Raw genomic sequence first — 12,861 nt, 5'->3', positions numbered from 1 at the left:
CAGCTGAAGGACTCTCTGCATGTTGGGGCCTTCAAAGTATTGGAAGGCTTCAATATCTGAGACATAGGTGAGAGGATTATTCTAAGAGGGGTGGGCGAGATTCTGTGGCCTGCACTGTGCAGGGGGTCAGACTAGATGATCATAATGGTCCCTTCTGACCTTAAAGTCTATGAGTCTATGAAACCTTCCCGAGTGTGTGAAAATGCAGTTCAATTAAATGTCTAATCCTAGAGCCCTGGGGGAGAGGAAAAGGTAAAATGAGCAAACTCAGGGAAGAAGAAAAGAATGATGATTGAACGCAGAAGAGAAAAAAGGGCACGGTGACTGAACATGGCAAAGGAAGACAGGTCTGAAGACCAACCAGGAAAGGGAAGAATGGTTTGATAAACTCACCAGGACTCTGCCGGGGTTTTCCCTGCTGATCACAATGTCGACCTCATAGATTTTGACTTGCACGACTTTGGTGAAGGACACGACGCGGCTTCCCCGATGGTCGTTCTGAACAAGGACCTGGAAATCCACCAGGTCCTGGCTTTTGTTGCACAGCCCAGCGAACTGATACAGGCAGGTGCCCTGGAAGTCAAACTTCTTCCCATCAAAGCTGATGTAGTGGGGGTCCCCCGAAGCTGAGCAGGTTCCATAGCTTGTGGGGTAGCAGTCCCGGATGCCGTTCTGCACCTGGCACTGCTCCCCGGCCCGGCACCCTGCGACCTGGCAGCTCGCCCGCCTGGTTTGCGGGTCACAGACACAGCGTCTCGTGCAGGTACCATCTCCCCAGAACTGCTCCCCGGGCGCATAGAGGCGGCCCTCAAACTCACACCCACATCCGGTCTGGAGGATGCACCTCTCAGCATCCAGCACGAAACCCTCGTGGCACTGGCAGGTCTCCACGCAGGGCAAGGAGCAGTTCTTAGGGGCCACTCGGTCATTGCAGGTGGCAGGACACGCAGAGCCACAAGCATTATACTGGCTGTTCTCAGGGCAGGGCAGAGCTGTCAGAAGGACAGAAGGACACTGAGGTCACTGGGAATAGTGCTCCCTAGTAGCATGAAACCATTTGGTACAGGTCTGGGAGGCAGTAGGAAATTCTGCATCAGAGCAGCCTCTTGCGGTATTCCTGGATCTGCAGAGAGCTCTGACCCATAGAACAGGGGATGTCACAGCCCCGATCCAGGGCTTGGCCCAATCTCCCTTTACAAGACAGAGGAAATGGGGCTCCGCCCCTCCACCGGAGAAGGTGATTCTGCAGGCTGACAGACCTCATCATTTTCCTTTCCCTTCACCATCTCCCGTTACACGTCACTGGGACTCGTGTGAACATTCCCACCCTGCGTCTCACCTCTGAACTTCTGAGCGGCTTCTCTGTCCACTGCTTCTGCCTGCTCTGCATGCTCAAGGCATAGAGCTATAGCAGCAAACGCCGCGTGGGACACTGCTCATACCAGCAAATGAGTTCCTATGTGGATCTAGCACCCGCCATTTCCCCAGTGCGTTAAGCTGTGATGGCAAAAGGGCTTTGCTGTGTCCAGCTGGGGTCACCCATGTTCAAGAAAGATCAACTCAGCCTGGGGCAGGAGCAGAGAGGGGCTTATAGGATGGCAGGGGAACGGAGAGCCTGCTGTAAGAGGGTAGACTAAAAGAGCTTGGCTCATTTAATGTAGCAACTGGAGGGGATGTGATCGCTCTCCATAAATGCATAGATGAGAGAAAAGAAGCATTTAAAGGAAAGTGATACATCGGCATAACAACAAAGGAGGCTAACCTGGCTGTGAGTGTCGGAAGAAATTGAAATAGGAGCAGCTGAGTAAAGAACCTAACTAATTTGAAGATGGAGTCTGATAACTTTATGGATGGGACTGTACGGTGGGGTAGCTGCAAGAGGAGGGACTGGATGCGATGACCCAGGAGGTCCTTTCCAGTCTTGTGTTCCCGTGTTTGCTGGTATAACTGTGCCTACATTAGGGATGTTTCAAAGTCCTGATGTCCTTGATTATACCAGCAAATGTTTCTGATCTAGACATTGCCAAGCTATGCAGAGTCTGACTGTTTTCTTATTCAGTCCACCTGTCTCTTCAGTTATTTCCATGGTCTATTTTTAAAATCCCTGCAACAGGGAAGCTTGGGGACATAACTTCTGCTGAAGTCAAAGAAGTCATGCTGGTCTCCACTAGCAAAGAAACTAACTTCACATTGTTGTTTGTTTGCTGGTGTCCAACAAACAGCACAAGTATTAAAAAGAGAAAAAGCTACACAACAGATGCCTGCTTGGGACCACTGCCATTTGGGAAGGTGAGATCAGTTCTGACTCTGACATTCCAAAGGCCCTTGCACATTTAGCTGTGCAGTCCTGCCACAGACAACATGGTACCTCAGAGCCCTCAGGATAGTTTCACTCAGTTCTACAAATGTCTTTATGCCTTTTGTGGACCTGTTCCAGTTTCAATACTGACCTCAAACTCTTCTACTAAAACCTACTGTCTTTAGCTCTTTGTCACCCTGCATGTACTTACTGCATCCTGAGAGGCTCCTCCAGTCGGAGACGGCTGCGCCCTTGGCCTGGCAGGCATCGGCGTAGGTCGTCAGCGCCTGGCACAGCATCTCCTTCCGCCCGTCGTTCATGCACAGGTCATAGACACAGTTGTCCAGGTAGATTTTGGGGTCGATCATGGAGTGGCATCGGCTGAAGGGGCCGCCCGCCCCTTTGGTGATCCAGCCACAGAAAGGCTCCGCTTTGTACCTGCCGACCTGCTCCGGGGAACAGCTCTTGCACTGCCCATGGCAGTCGTCCCAGCAGAACCTGTCCCCGTCCTCCACCTTCCAGCTCCTCCCGAACTCTACAGGGCTGGCAGCCAGCACCCCGGCCGAGGTGGTGAAGTCATCCCCAGGGTCCCCGTTGTAGTTGCCACAGAGGCCACACACATTCTCTGAGAAGCTGCTGGAGAGCTTCACCACCAGGGAGCTGCCCCAGTCGTAGGAGACCCTCAGGGAGAAGTCGGTCTGGATGACCACAGAGCGCCCGCTCTGATACACCTTCAGTTTCCCATCAAGCAGAGAGATGGGGAGGCGGGACCGCTGGGCATTCACCTAGGAAGGGAACCACAGGAAACTGACATTGGTTTGGGTGTCTTACCCCAAGGAATCTGGCACAGTGAGAGAGGTTGCTATGTGCCACCGCAGTACAAGTCTACTATATATTTGCGAGAGTTTGTCCGTGAGTCTGTCTGTCCATCCATCCATCTGTTTGTTCAGGAATTCCTCTTAAACTAAGAGCTAGGACCACCACATTTGAGATGCAGCTTCCTCTTATCACGACTTAACTGAAGGTCGCGGTTTGGCTGTTTCTCATACAAGGGAAAGGGAGAGCTCTGGTAGCAGGGACAGTTGAGATGGGAGCTGGACAGCTATAACCCCACTAGGGCAGCAGGGGTCAGTAGTGGTAAAGGGAAAGCTATCTATGATATATTTCAGAGAGCGAGTTTGTGTTTCTGTCTGTGCCCAGGAAGGGGTTGCTTCTTATAAAATTATACAGAAAAGAGAGAGAATCACCAGCCAGGTGAAAGGGGCTGGCTAGGGGCACCCCCCATCCAAGACTGCCCCATCCCCGAGCCTTCCATCCTCAGGAACCCTTTGGGGAGGACAGGCGGGACTCAAGCTCACTTCTCCGGATTCATACAGGAACATTGCCGGCTGTTCCCCTTTGTCAGGGAGTGAGGGGAAACTGCATTCCTCTCTCTGGTAGGGAGCTCAGGGAAAAGGTGAACCGTGGTCTGCCCAATCTGGGGTATAAAGGAGCCGGAGAGAAGGGAGGGGGGCTGAAGCTCTCCCTCCCCTAGTTCAGAAGTAAGCATTGCTGGCTGTTCCTCTTCACTGGGGGAGAGGAGAGTGCACAGTTTGCTGCATTCCTCCCTTTGGTTGGAGAGTGCAGGGAACAAATGAACCTGGTCCTGTCCCAGCCAGGGAACATGCACCCCTCCCTGGCTGTGCCCGCTGGAGCTGTAGCAGCCATGGAAAGCACCCAGCTCCAAGATGCTCTAGTGACAGGAAGCTGAGGTGATCCTTTCTCCCCGGGGCAGAACCCCTCATTTATAGCCCCACCCCAGAGCAATGGTTTAAATGAATTTTTTTAACCAAAAATTGAGTTAAAGATCTGAGCAGTGCCAGGTAAATCTTGTAATAAGTATGTTGAGAATTTAGCTAGGGGAATTAGCCATATGGCTCACATTAATTGTGATAGTGATAGAAATGTAGCCGTGTTAGTCTGGGGTAGTTGAAGCAAAGTGCAGGACAATGTGGCACTTTAAAGACTAACAAGATGGTTTATTAGATGATGAGCTTTCGTGGGCCAGACCCACTTCAGAAGTCTGGCCCACGAAAGCTCATCATCTAATAAACCATCTTGTTAGTCTTTAAAGTGCCACATTGTCCTGCACTTTGCATTAATTGTGATGTAGTTGTATACTCAGGTTTGTCACAGATTTTTCTAAACAAAACTACCAGACAGTATCACATACTCTGCCGAAGACAGTGGAAGAGAATTTCATGAGTAGCTTTGGGGGTGGAGATCCCAGAGCTGAGACAGTAGAGCTGCATGTATGTATGGACTGAGGGGGTAGTCTAGTGCTGGGATACTGCAGGGAGGGGAAGACGGTAGGTCCAGATTGGTGTTTATCAGCAAATCTGTGAATACAGTGGGAGCCCAGGGTGGGAATTGCAGAGGGACTGTGATTTAGATCAGGAGGAACTGGCAGAGGTGTGTGTGAAAGGAGCCTAGGCCAGGACTAAGGGACATTGGTAGAGCAAAGCGGAAAGGGAGGAGCCCATGGCTGGAACAGCAGGTGAATTGCTTTTCAGATCTACAAGTATGAATCTCTATAGTAAATCTTTCCAGCAGCCGCTTCTAGCAGACGTGGTTTCATGTTAGCATCACCAAATTCACTGTTAAAACACGAGCAGAAAACACAGTATCAGTATTCATGTTGCTCTCTTACCCTTATGAATCCCATCTCATATCGGACCATTGAGACAGTGACATTATAGACCTCGACTGTCACATGACCAACATAGGACACATGCGTGTTGCCCCTATTGTCATTCTTGGCCTTGATACTGAATGGCGGGAGAGTTGAGTCTGGGCCACAGGTCTTGGCGATGGTGTAGGTGCAGGTGCCCATGAAGTCAAAATTCCGCCCATCTAAGGTGTGATAATGAGGGTCCCCCTGAGCCCAGCAGGTGGATTCTGATTCAGCCATACAAACTGGGTGACCATCTACCATCTGACACTTCTCTTTCTTCCTGCATTGAAGAGTGCTGCAGGATGGGGTTGAATTACCTAGAAAGATTCAACCAGCCAGTTATACAAGTCTTATGCCATGCACTGGTAGGCATTGAAACAGTGTGCTTGCAGTACATTTTTCTGCTACTAGGTGTCTGTGCTGGCTGGGGTGGGGATGTGGGGCTTGGTAAACAAATGAGACAAAGCTGAATATCAAGCTTTGTGCAGTCTCTTTGTCAATATTTGTTGCCATGTCCCATTCCATGGGATATTGGGGAGGGAGAAGCTTGATTTTATTTACACCCAAAACATGACTTACTGTGTATGCAAATGCCTGTTGAGCCATATCCACCATGGTCATTCACTCCAAAGCTCAGCAAACCAAAGGGAGAGTTCGGGTGCTCGATGGAATGGGCACCAGTCCCTGTGCCGAAGCGGTACTGTCCCCAAGAATACTCTGTGCTGGGGATCTGCCTCCACTGGACATTTCCTATGGCTCTCTGATCAGCAGTGATCCTGCTGGACTCTGAATGCTTGACTATGATCAGCACATGGTTCTCAAAGTCTTTTATCCCATCAATGTGGTAGGACTGGCAGTAACTTGTGATGGGTGGGATGTTGATAAGAAATGGGTCGTATGTGAATTTCCCATTCTTAGCACCAGTGAAGAAGAGAAGAACCTGGATTCCAGCACTAGCAGAGATGTACAGTGGGTGAGAGACATGGACTTCAAACTTGACCACTTGCCCAGCTACTATATCGCGGAAAGCTCGTCTGGGCCCTGACTGATAGTCAATGCAAGTGTTTTGGGAGGCGACAACGTAGGCAGTGTCAAACCTGGGCTGGAGGGACAGAGGAGGGATGATGTAGGCACTGCTCCAACTGGAGACAGGCAGGAGCTGTTCAACAGCATGATCGCAAGCGGTGTTTTTTCCGGCACAGCTGTGACCAGTCAAAACGGCCACGTGTTCCCGAGACTCAATCTTGGTACCAGATAAATCAACTAAGCTTTGCAGTTGCAAGGCTTGGTAGGGTGCGAGGGCAACATTGAGTTTCTTCCCAGCAGCATAGATCCATCCTTTGAACACCACAGCCCCTTGCACGTAAATATCAACTGTAGTGGGAGCCGGCCCTGCTACGACAGCAAACTCTTTGTAGCTGCTTAGATGTGTACCAGGGGGACTTACAATGTAATATATGGTACCCAACTCCTCAGTGGGGTACACAACTGTGGTAGCAATGGAATTGGGCTTTGAGTTAACAGACAGGACAGAGATCTCTTTGTCAGCCCGAATCAGGATGGTGCTAGTGGATGTTGTGCTGCCAAACATCTCTACAGAGGCTGGGATCTGCACTGTCACCGTCTGTCCTGCTCCGATGGGTGTCACGCTCTGGAACGTACCCTTGTTCACCATCACAGTAACTGTAGTGGAGGCGTGGTAACCAGTGATGAGCAGCTTGCAGTCGGCTTTAACACTTTCAATATGGTTTTGCATGAAGACTGTAATGAAGTCTTTCCCAAGGAAACTTCCTCTGCAAAAACCTGAAAGTAACAGAATGTGGGTTAAAAAAAGTCAGAAACCTCACACTAAATCATAGCTCAGAAGTGTCTCATCTTCCATTTTCGCTGATCTAAGCAAGAGACAACCATCATCTACCAGAGATGGGAATAAAATGCTAGAGTTCTGACCCATAGGTGTTCTTAGTTAAGTCCTAAACCTCACTTTTCCTTCCAGCCTTATAAATAGAAACCTTGAGTCCTAATTCCCAGACCCCTCTGCTCTTCTATTCGACTAGCTGTCTCCTCTTGGAGAATGGAGAACATACGAAACGACCTTGCATGAAGACAAAATGTGAAGAACAATGACCTAGTAAAAGTTAAAAAAAAGTATAAAGAAGAAACTTAAATGCTCAAAAGACCAGACATGAGGAAAACAAATCAACCAGCAAAGAAAACCCTGAACAAGAAAAACAAGGGCACACAAAAAAGAGGACTAAAAAAAGAGGACTAAACACAAAGAAGTGCAACAAACCTCAAAGGCAAGGAAAACCAAATAAGAGGAAGTTAGAAAGCACAGAAAATGACAACCAAACATGAAGAAACTTGAAAGTTATGGGGGAAAATGACAGCACGAATGGGAGAAAAGATTGAGCAAAAAGAAAACCAACCTTGAAGATGCTGAAGCATGACAAGGACAGAACAAGAAAAATGAGCATGAAGAAATCCAAACTCAAAAAATAACAAAGAGAAAATATGAAGATGACAGAAGAAGAATGAGGCCAAAGAAATGAAGACTTGAAGAATATTGATTACGAAGAGAAGCATAGAATCACAGAGCTGGTAGAGACCTCAGGAGGTCATCGAGTTTAGCCCCCTGCACAAGGCAGGACCAATCCCAACTAAATGTTGTTGTTCCTAGAGAAGGGCAACAAAGATGTGACAGGATTATGATGATCAATAGATGGCTTAGGCCAGTGGTGCTATAAGGAGGGCTTTGGGATGTATGGTCACTGGGAGGCATTTATGGACAGAGGACTGTTCTCTAGAGATGGACTTCACCTAAGTAGGGAGGGAAATAGACTTCTAGGATGGAGGCTGGCTCAACTTATTAAGAGAGCTTTAAACTAGGAATTTGGGGGAGATGGTTGGGAGATGCCAAGGTAATCTCTACGCCAGATTTTAACACTGAGAGAGAGGAAAACGAAGTAAGAAAGGATATAGCTGGGGGTAGGAGAATGAACATGAGGAAGGGTGGGGTGGATACTAGTCTAATAGGTCATATTGGAGGTATAACATCTGTGCCAAATTGGGTAAAGAATGTGAATGAGGCCAAACAGCAAAAATTAAGATGTTTGTACACCAATGCGAGGAGCCTAGGTAACAAAAAGGAGGAACTAGAGCTATTGGTCCAGGAAGTGAAACCAGATATTATAGGAATAACAGAAACATGGTGGAATACTAGCCATGACTGGAGTACAGGTATTGAAGGGTATGTGCTGTTTAGGAAAGACAGAAATAAGGGTAAAGGTGGTGGAGTCGCATTGTATAGCAAAGATGAGGTAGACTGTAAAGAAATAAAAAGTGATGGAATGGAGAAGACAGAGTCCGTTTAGGCAAAAATCACATTGGGGAAGAAAACTATCAGATTCTCCCCTGGGATAGTGCTTGGGGTGTGTTATAGACCACCAGGATCCAATTTGGATATGGATAGAGACCTCTTTAATGTTTTTAATGAAGTAAATACTCATGAAAACTGTGTAATCATGGGAGATTTCAACTTTCCAGATATAGACTGGAGAACAAGTTCTAGTAATAGTAATAGGGCTCAGATTTTCCTAGATTAGTGATAGAGATGTAGCCGTGTTAGTCTGGTGTAGCTGAAACAAAATACAGGACTATGTAGCACTATAAAGACTAACAAGATGGTTTATTAGATGATGAGCTTTCGTGGGCCAGACCCACTTCCTCAGATCAAATAATGGAAGAAAATAGTCACAAACATATATACCAAAGGATACAATTTAAATTTTTTAAATTGTATCCTTTGGTATATATGGTTGTGACTATTTTCTTCCATTATTTGATCTGAGGAAGTGGGTCTGGCCCACAAAAGCTCATCATCTAATAAACCATCTTGTTAGTCTTTATAGTGCTACATAGTCCTGTATTTTGTTTCATTTTCCTAGATGTGATAGCTGATGAATTCCTTCATCAAGTAGTTGCTGAACCAACAAGGGGGGATGCTATTTTAGATTTGGTTTTGGTGAGGAGCAAGGACCTCATAGATGAAATGGTTGTAGGAGACAACCTTGGCTCGAGTGATCATGAGCTAATTCAGTTTAAATTAAATGGAAGGATAAACAAAAATAAATCTGAGACTAGGGTTTTTGATTTCAAAAGGGCTAACTTTAGTAAATTAAGGAAATTCGTTAGGGAAGTTGATTGGACTAAAGAAATTATGGATCTTAAAGTGGAGGAGGCATGGAATTATTTTAAGTTAAAGTTGCAGAAGCTGTCAGAAGCCTGTATCCCTAGAAAAGGGAAAAAATTTATAGGCAGGTGTGTTAGACCAAGTTGGATGAGCAAGCATCTCAGAGAGGTGATTAAGAAAAAGCAGAAAGCATATAAGGAGTGGAAAATGGGAGGGATCAGTAAAGAAAGTTACCTTATTGAGGTTAGAGCATGTAGGGATAAAGTGAGAAAGGCTAAACGTCAGGTAGAGTTGGACCTTGCAAAGGGAATTGAACAAATACTTTGCTTCAGTCTTTAATGAGGCTAATGAAGATCTTAGGGATAATGGTAAGTTAACAAATGGGACTGAGGATAAATAGGTAGATATTACCATATCCGAGGTGAAAGCCAAACTTGAACAGCTTAATGGGAGTAAATCGGGGGGCCCAGATAGTCTTCATCCAAGAATATTAAGGAACTGGCACATGAACTTGCAAGTCCATTAGCAAAATTTTTTAATAAATCTCTAAACTCAGGGGTTGTACCATTTGACTGGAGAATTGCTAATATAGTTCCTATTTTTAAGAAAGGGAAAAAAAGCGACCCGGGTAACTATAGGCCTGTTAGTTTGACATCTGTAGTATGTAAGATTCTGGAAAAAATTTTGAAGGAGAAAGTAGTTAGAGACATTGAGGCTAATGGCAATTGGGACAAATTACAACATGGTTTTACAAAAGGTAGATCGTGCCAAACCAACCTGATCTCCTTTTTTGAGAAAGTAACAGATTTTTTAGATAAAGGAAATGCAGTGGATCTAATCTAACTCGACTTTAGTAAGGCATTTGATACAGTACCACATGGGGAATTATTAGTTAAATTGGAAAAGATAGGGATTAATATGAAAGTTGAGAGGTGGATAAGCAACTGGTTAAAGGGGAGACTACAGCGGGTCATACTGAAAGGTGAACTGTCAGGTTGGAGGAAGGTTACTAGCGGAGTTCCTCAGGGATCTGTTTTGGGGCCAATATTATTTAATCTTTTTATTGCTGATCTTGGCACCAAAAGTGGAAGTGTCCTAATAAAGTTTGCAGATGACACAAAGTTGGGAGCTATTGCCAATTCAGAAAAGGATCGGGATATCATACAGGAAGATCTGGATGATCTTGTAAATTGGAGTGATAGCAATAGGATGAAATTTAATAGTGAGAAGTGTAAGGTTATGCATTTAGGGATTAATAACAAGAATTTTAGTTATAAGCTGGGGACACATCAATTGGAAGTAACGGAGGAGGAGAAGGACCTCGGAGTCCTGGTTGATTATAGAATGACTATGAGCCGCCATTGTAACATGGCTGTGAAAAAGGCTAATATGATCTTGGGATGTATTAGGCGAGGTATTTCTAGTAGGGATAAGGAGGTGTTAGTGCCATTATACAAGGCATTGGTGAGACCCCATTTGGAATAGTGTGTGCAGTTCTGGTCTCCCATGTTTAAGAAGGATGAATTCAAACTGGAACAGGTACAAAGAAGGGCCACTAGGATGATCCGAGGAATGGAAAACCTGACTTATGAAAGGAGACTCAAGGAGGTTGGCTTGTTTACCTTAACCAAAAGAAGGCTGAGGGGGACATGATTGCACTTTTTAAATATATTAGAGGGATAAATACCAGGGAGGGAGAGGAATTATTTAAGTTTAATACCAATGTGGACACAAGAACAAATGGATATAAGCTGGCTAGTAGGAAGTTTAGACTTGAGATTAGACGAAGGTTTCTAACCATTAGAGGAGTGAGGTTCTGGAACGGCCTTCCAAGGGAAGTAGTGGGGGCAAAAGATCTATCTGGTTTCAAGATTAAACTAGATGGGTTTATGAAGGGGATGGTTTGATGAGATAACATGATCTTGGTAACTAATTGACCATTCATTATCAGTGGGAAATAGGTCAATGGAGGGAAGATAGGAGTTACTATAGAGAACTTTCTGGGTGTCTGGCTGATGAGTCTTTCCCACATGCTCAGGGTTTAGCTGATCGCCATATTTGGGGTCAGGAAGGAATTTTCCTCCAGGGTAGATTGGCAGAGGCCCTGGAGGTTTTTCGCTTTCCTCTGTAGCATGGGGTACAGATCACACAGCTAGAGGATTCTCTGCATCTTGGGGTCTTCAAAGTATTTGAAGGCTTCAATATCTGAGATATAGGTGAGAGGATTATTCTAGGAGGGGTGGGTGAGATTTTGTGGCCTGCACTGTGGGGGGGGTCAGACTAGATGATCATAATGGTCCCTACTGACCTTAAAGTCTATGAGTCTATGAGTCTATAAATCAACCCAACCAGGGCTTTGTCAAGCCGAGAGTTAAAAACCTCTAGGGATGGAGATTCCACCACCTCCCTAGGTAACCCATTCCAGTATTTCACCACCCTTCTAGTGAAATAGTTTTTCCTAATATCCAACCTAGACCTCTCCCACCGTAACTTGAGACCATTGCTCCTTGTTCTGCCATCCGTCACTACTGTGAACAGCCTTTCTCCATCTTCTTTGGAACCTCCCTTCAGAAAGTTGAAGGCTGCTATCAAATACCCCCTCAGTCTTCTCTTCTGCAAACTAAACAAACCCAAATCCCTCAGCCTCTCCTCGTAGGTCATGTGCTCCAGTCCCCTAATCATTTTGGTTGCCCTCTGCTGGACCCTCTCCAATGCATCCTCATCCTTCCTGTATTTGGGGACTCAGAACTGGACACAATATTCCAGATGTGGCCTCACCAAAGCCGAATAAAGGGGAATAATCACTTCTCTAGATCTGCTGGCAATGCTCCTCTTAATGCAACCTAATATGCCATTAGCCTTCTTGGTTACAAGGGCACACTGTTGATTCATATCCAGCTTCTCGTCCATTGTAATCCCCTGGTCCTTTTCTGCAGAACTGCTACTTAGCCAGAAGAAGAATGAGCATGAAGATATCCAAATTCGTAGAAGAATATTGAACAGAAAGAATATTGGAGAAGAAAACTGAGAATGAAGAAGACAGAACAAGATATAGAATGAACATGAAAAAATCCAAACTTGATTAAGAATGTACAAAAAGCACTAAGAATTAAAGAGAAAAAAAAGAAGAAATCAAATAAAAAAGGAAGAAGACCAAGCATAGAGATAACTAAGTACAAAGAAATAAGATGAAAAGCAATCAAATAAAAAATCCTGGAAAACCTACAGGCCACATTTTTGTTTGCAATTTCTGTTTACATTTTTCAAAAAGCAAAAAATGCCAAGGGGAGGATCTTATCAGTGTCACAAAAGTTATTTTTAAAAGGCTGTTTTCAGTTAGAACTCTTCCAATTTCAGAAACCTGAAACCAGCCTGACAAGTCAACATTCTGAAGACATGTGCACCTTTGACTGTTGCTCAGGGCAGTGAAGCGGAGTGGCTAAATCTGTATACAAGATTTCACAAGACCTGGGTTCTGTTCCCAAAATTTGACCTCAGCTTGCAGGGTACTTCTCCATTGTGCACTATTGTTTCCATAACTGTAAAATGGCAATAATGAAAATGGCCACCTTTGTAAAGAATTTTGAGTTCTACTGATGAGAAGGTCTGGGTAGGAAGTGATATTCCTGACCTGTAGGGAAATAAGGAGAGGAGCAG

General features: G+C 45.4%; 2 protein-coding genes across 2 annotated transcripts; both read right to left on the bottom strand.

The window, feature by feature from the left end:
• Nucleotides 1–266: 266 nt before the first annotated feature.
• On the bottom strand, nt 267–5,273 carry LOC149521846 (IgGFc-binding protein-like). Its single transcript, XM_089772729.1, has 3 exons — nt 4,989–5,273; nt 2,511–3,084; nt 267–992 (listed from the first exon to the last, which is right to left on the bottom strand). The coding sequence occupies exons 1-3, from the start codon at nt 5,271–5,273 to the stop codon at nt 268–270; spliced, it is 1,584 nt and encodes a 527-aa protein (XP_089628855.1). The 3' UTR covers nt 267.
• A 292-nt stretch (nt 5,274–5,565) lies between these two features.
• LOC149521845 (peptidylaminoacyl-L/D-isomerase-like) lies at nt 5,566–6,893 on the bottom strand. The gene has a single exon (XM_089772728.1). The coding sequence runs from the start codon at nt 6,766–6,768 to the stop codon at nt 5,566–5,568; it is 1,203 nt and encodes a 400-aa protein (XP_089628854.1). The 5' UTR covers nt 6,769–6,893.
• Between the last annotated feature and the right edge of the window lie 5,968 nt (nt 6,894–12,861).

Source organism: Pelodiscus sinensis, chromosome 22, assembly GCF_052426305.1.
Source record: "Pelodiscus sinensis isolate ZL-2025 chromosome 22, ASM5242630v1, whole genome shotgun sequence".
Lineage (NCBI taxonomy): Eukaryota > Metazoa > Chordata > Testudines > Trionychidae > Pelodiscus > Pelodiscus sinensis.
This window is presented reverse-complemented; position numbering and strand designations above follow the sequence as displayed.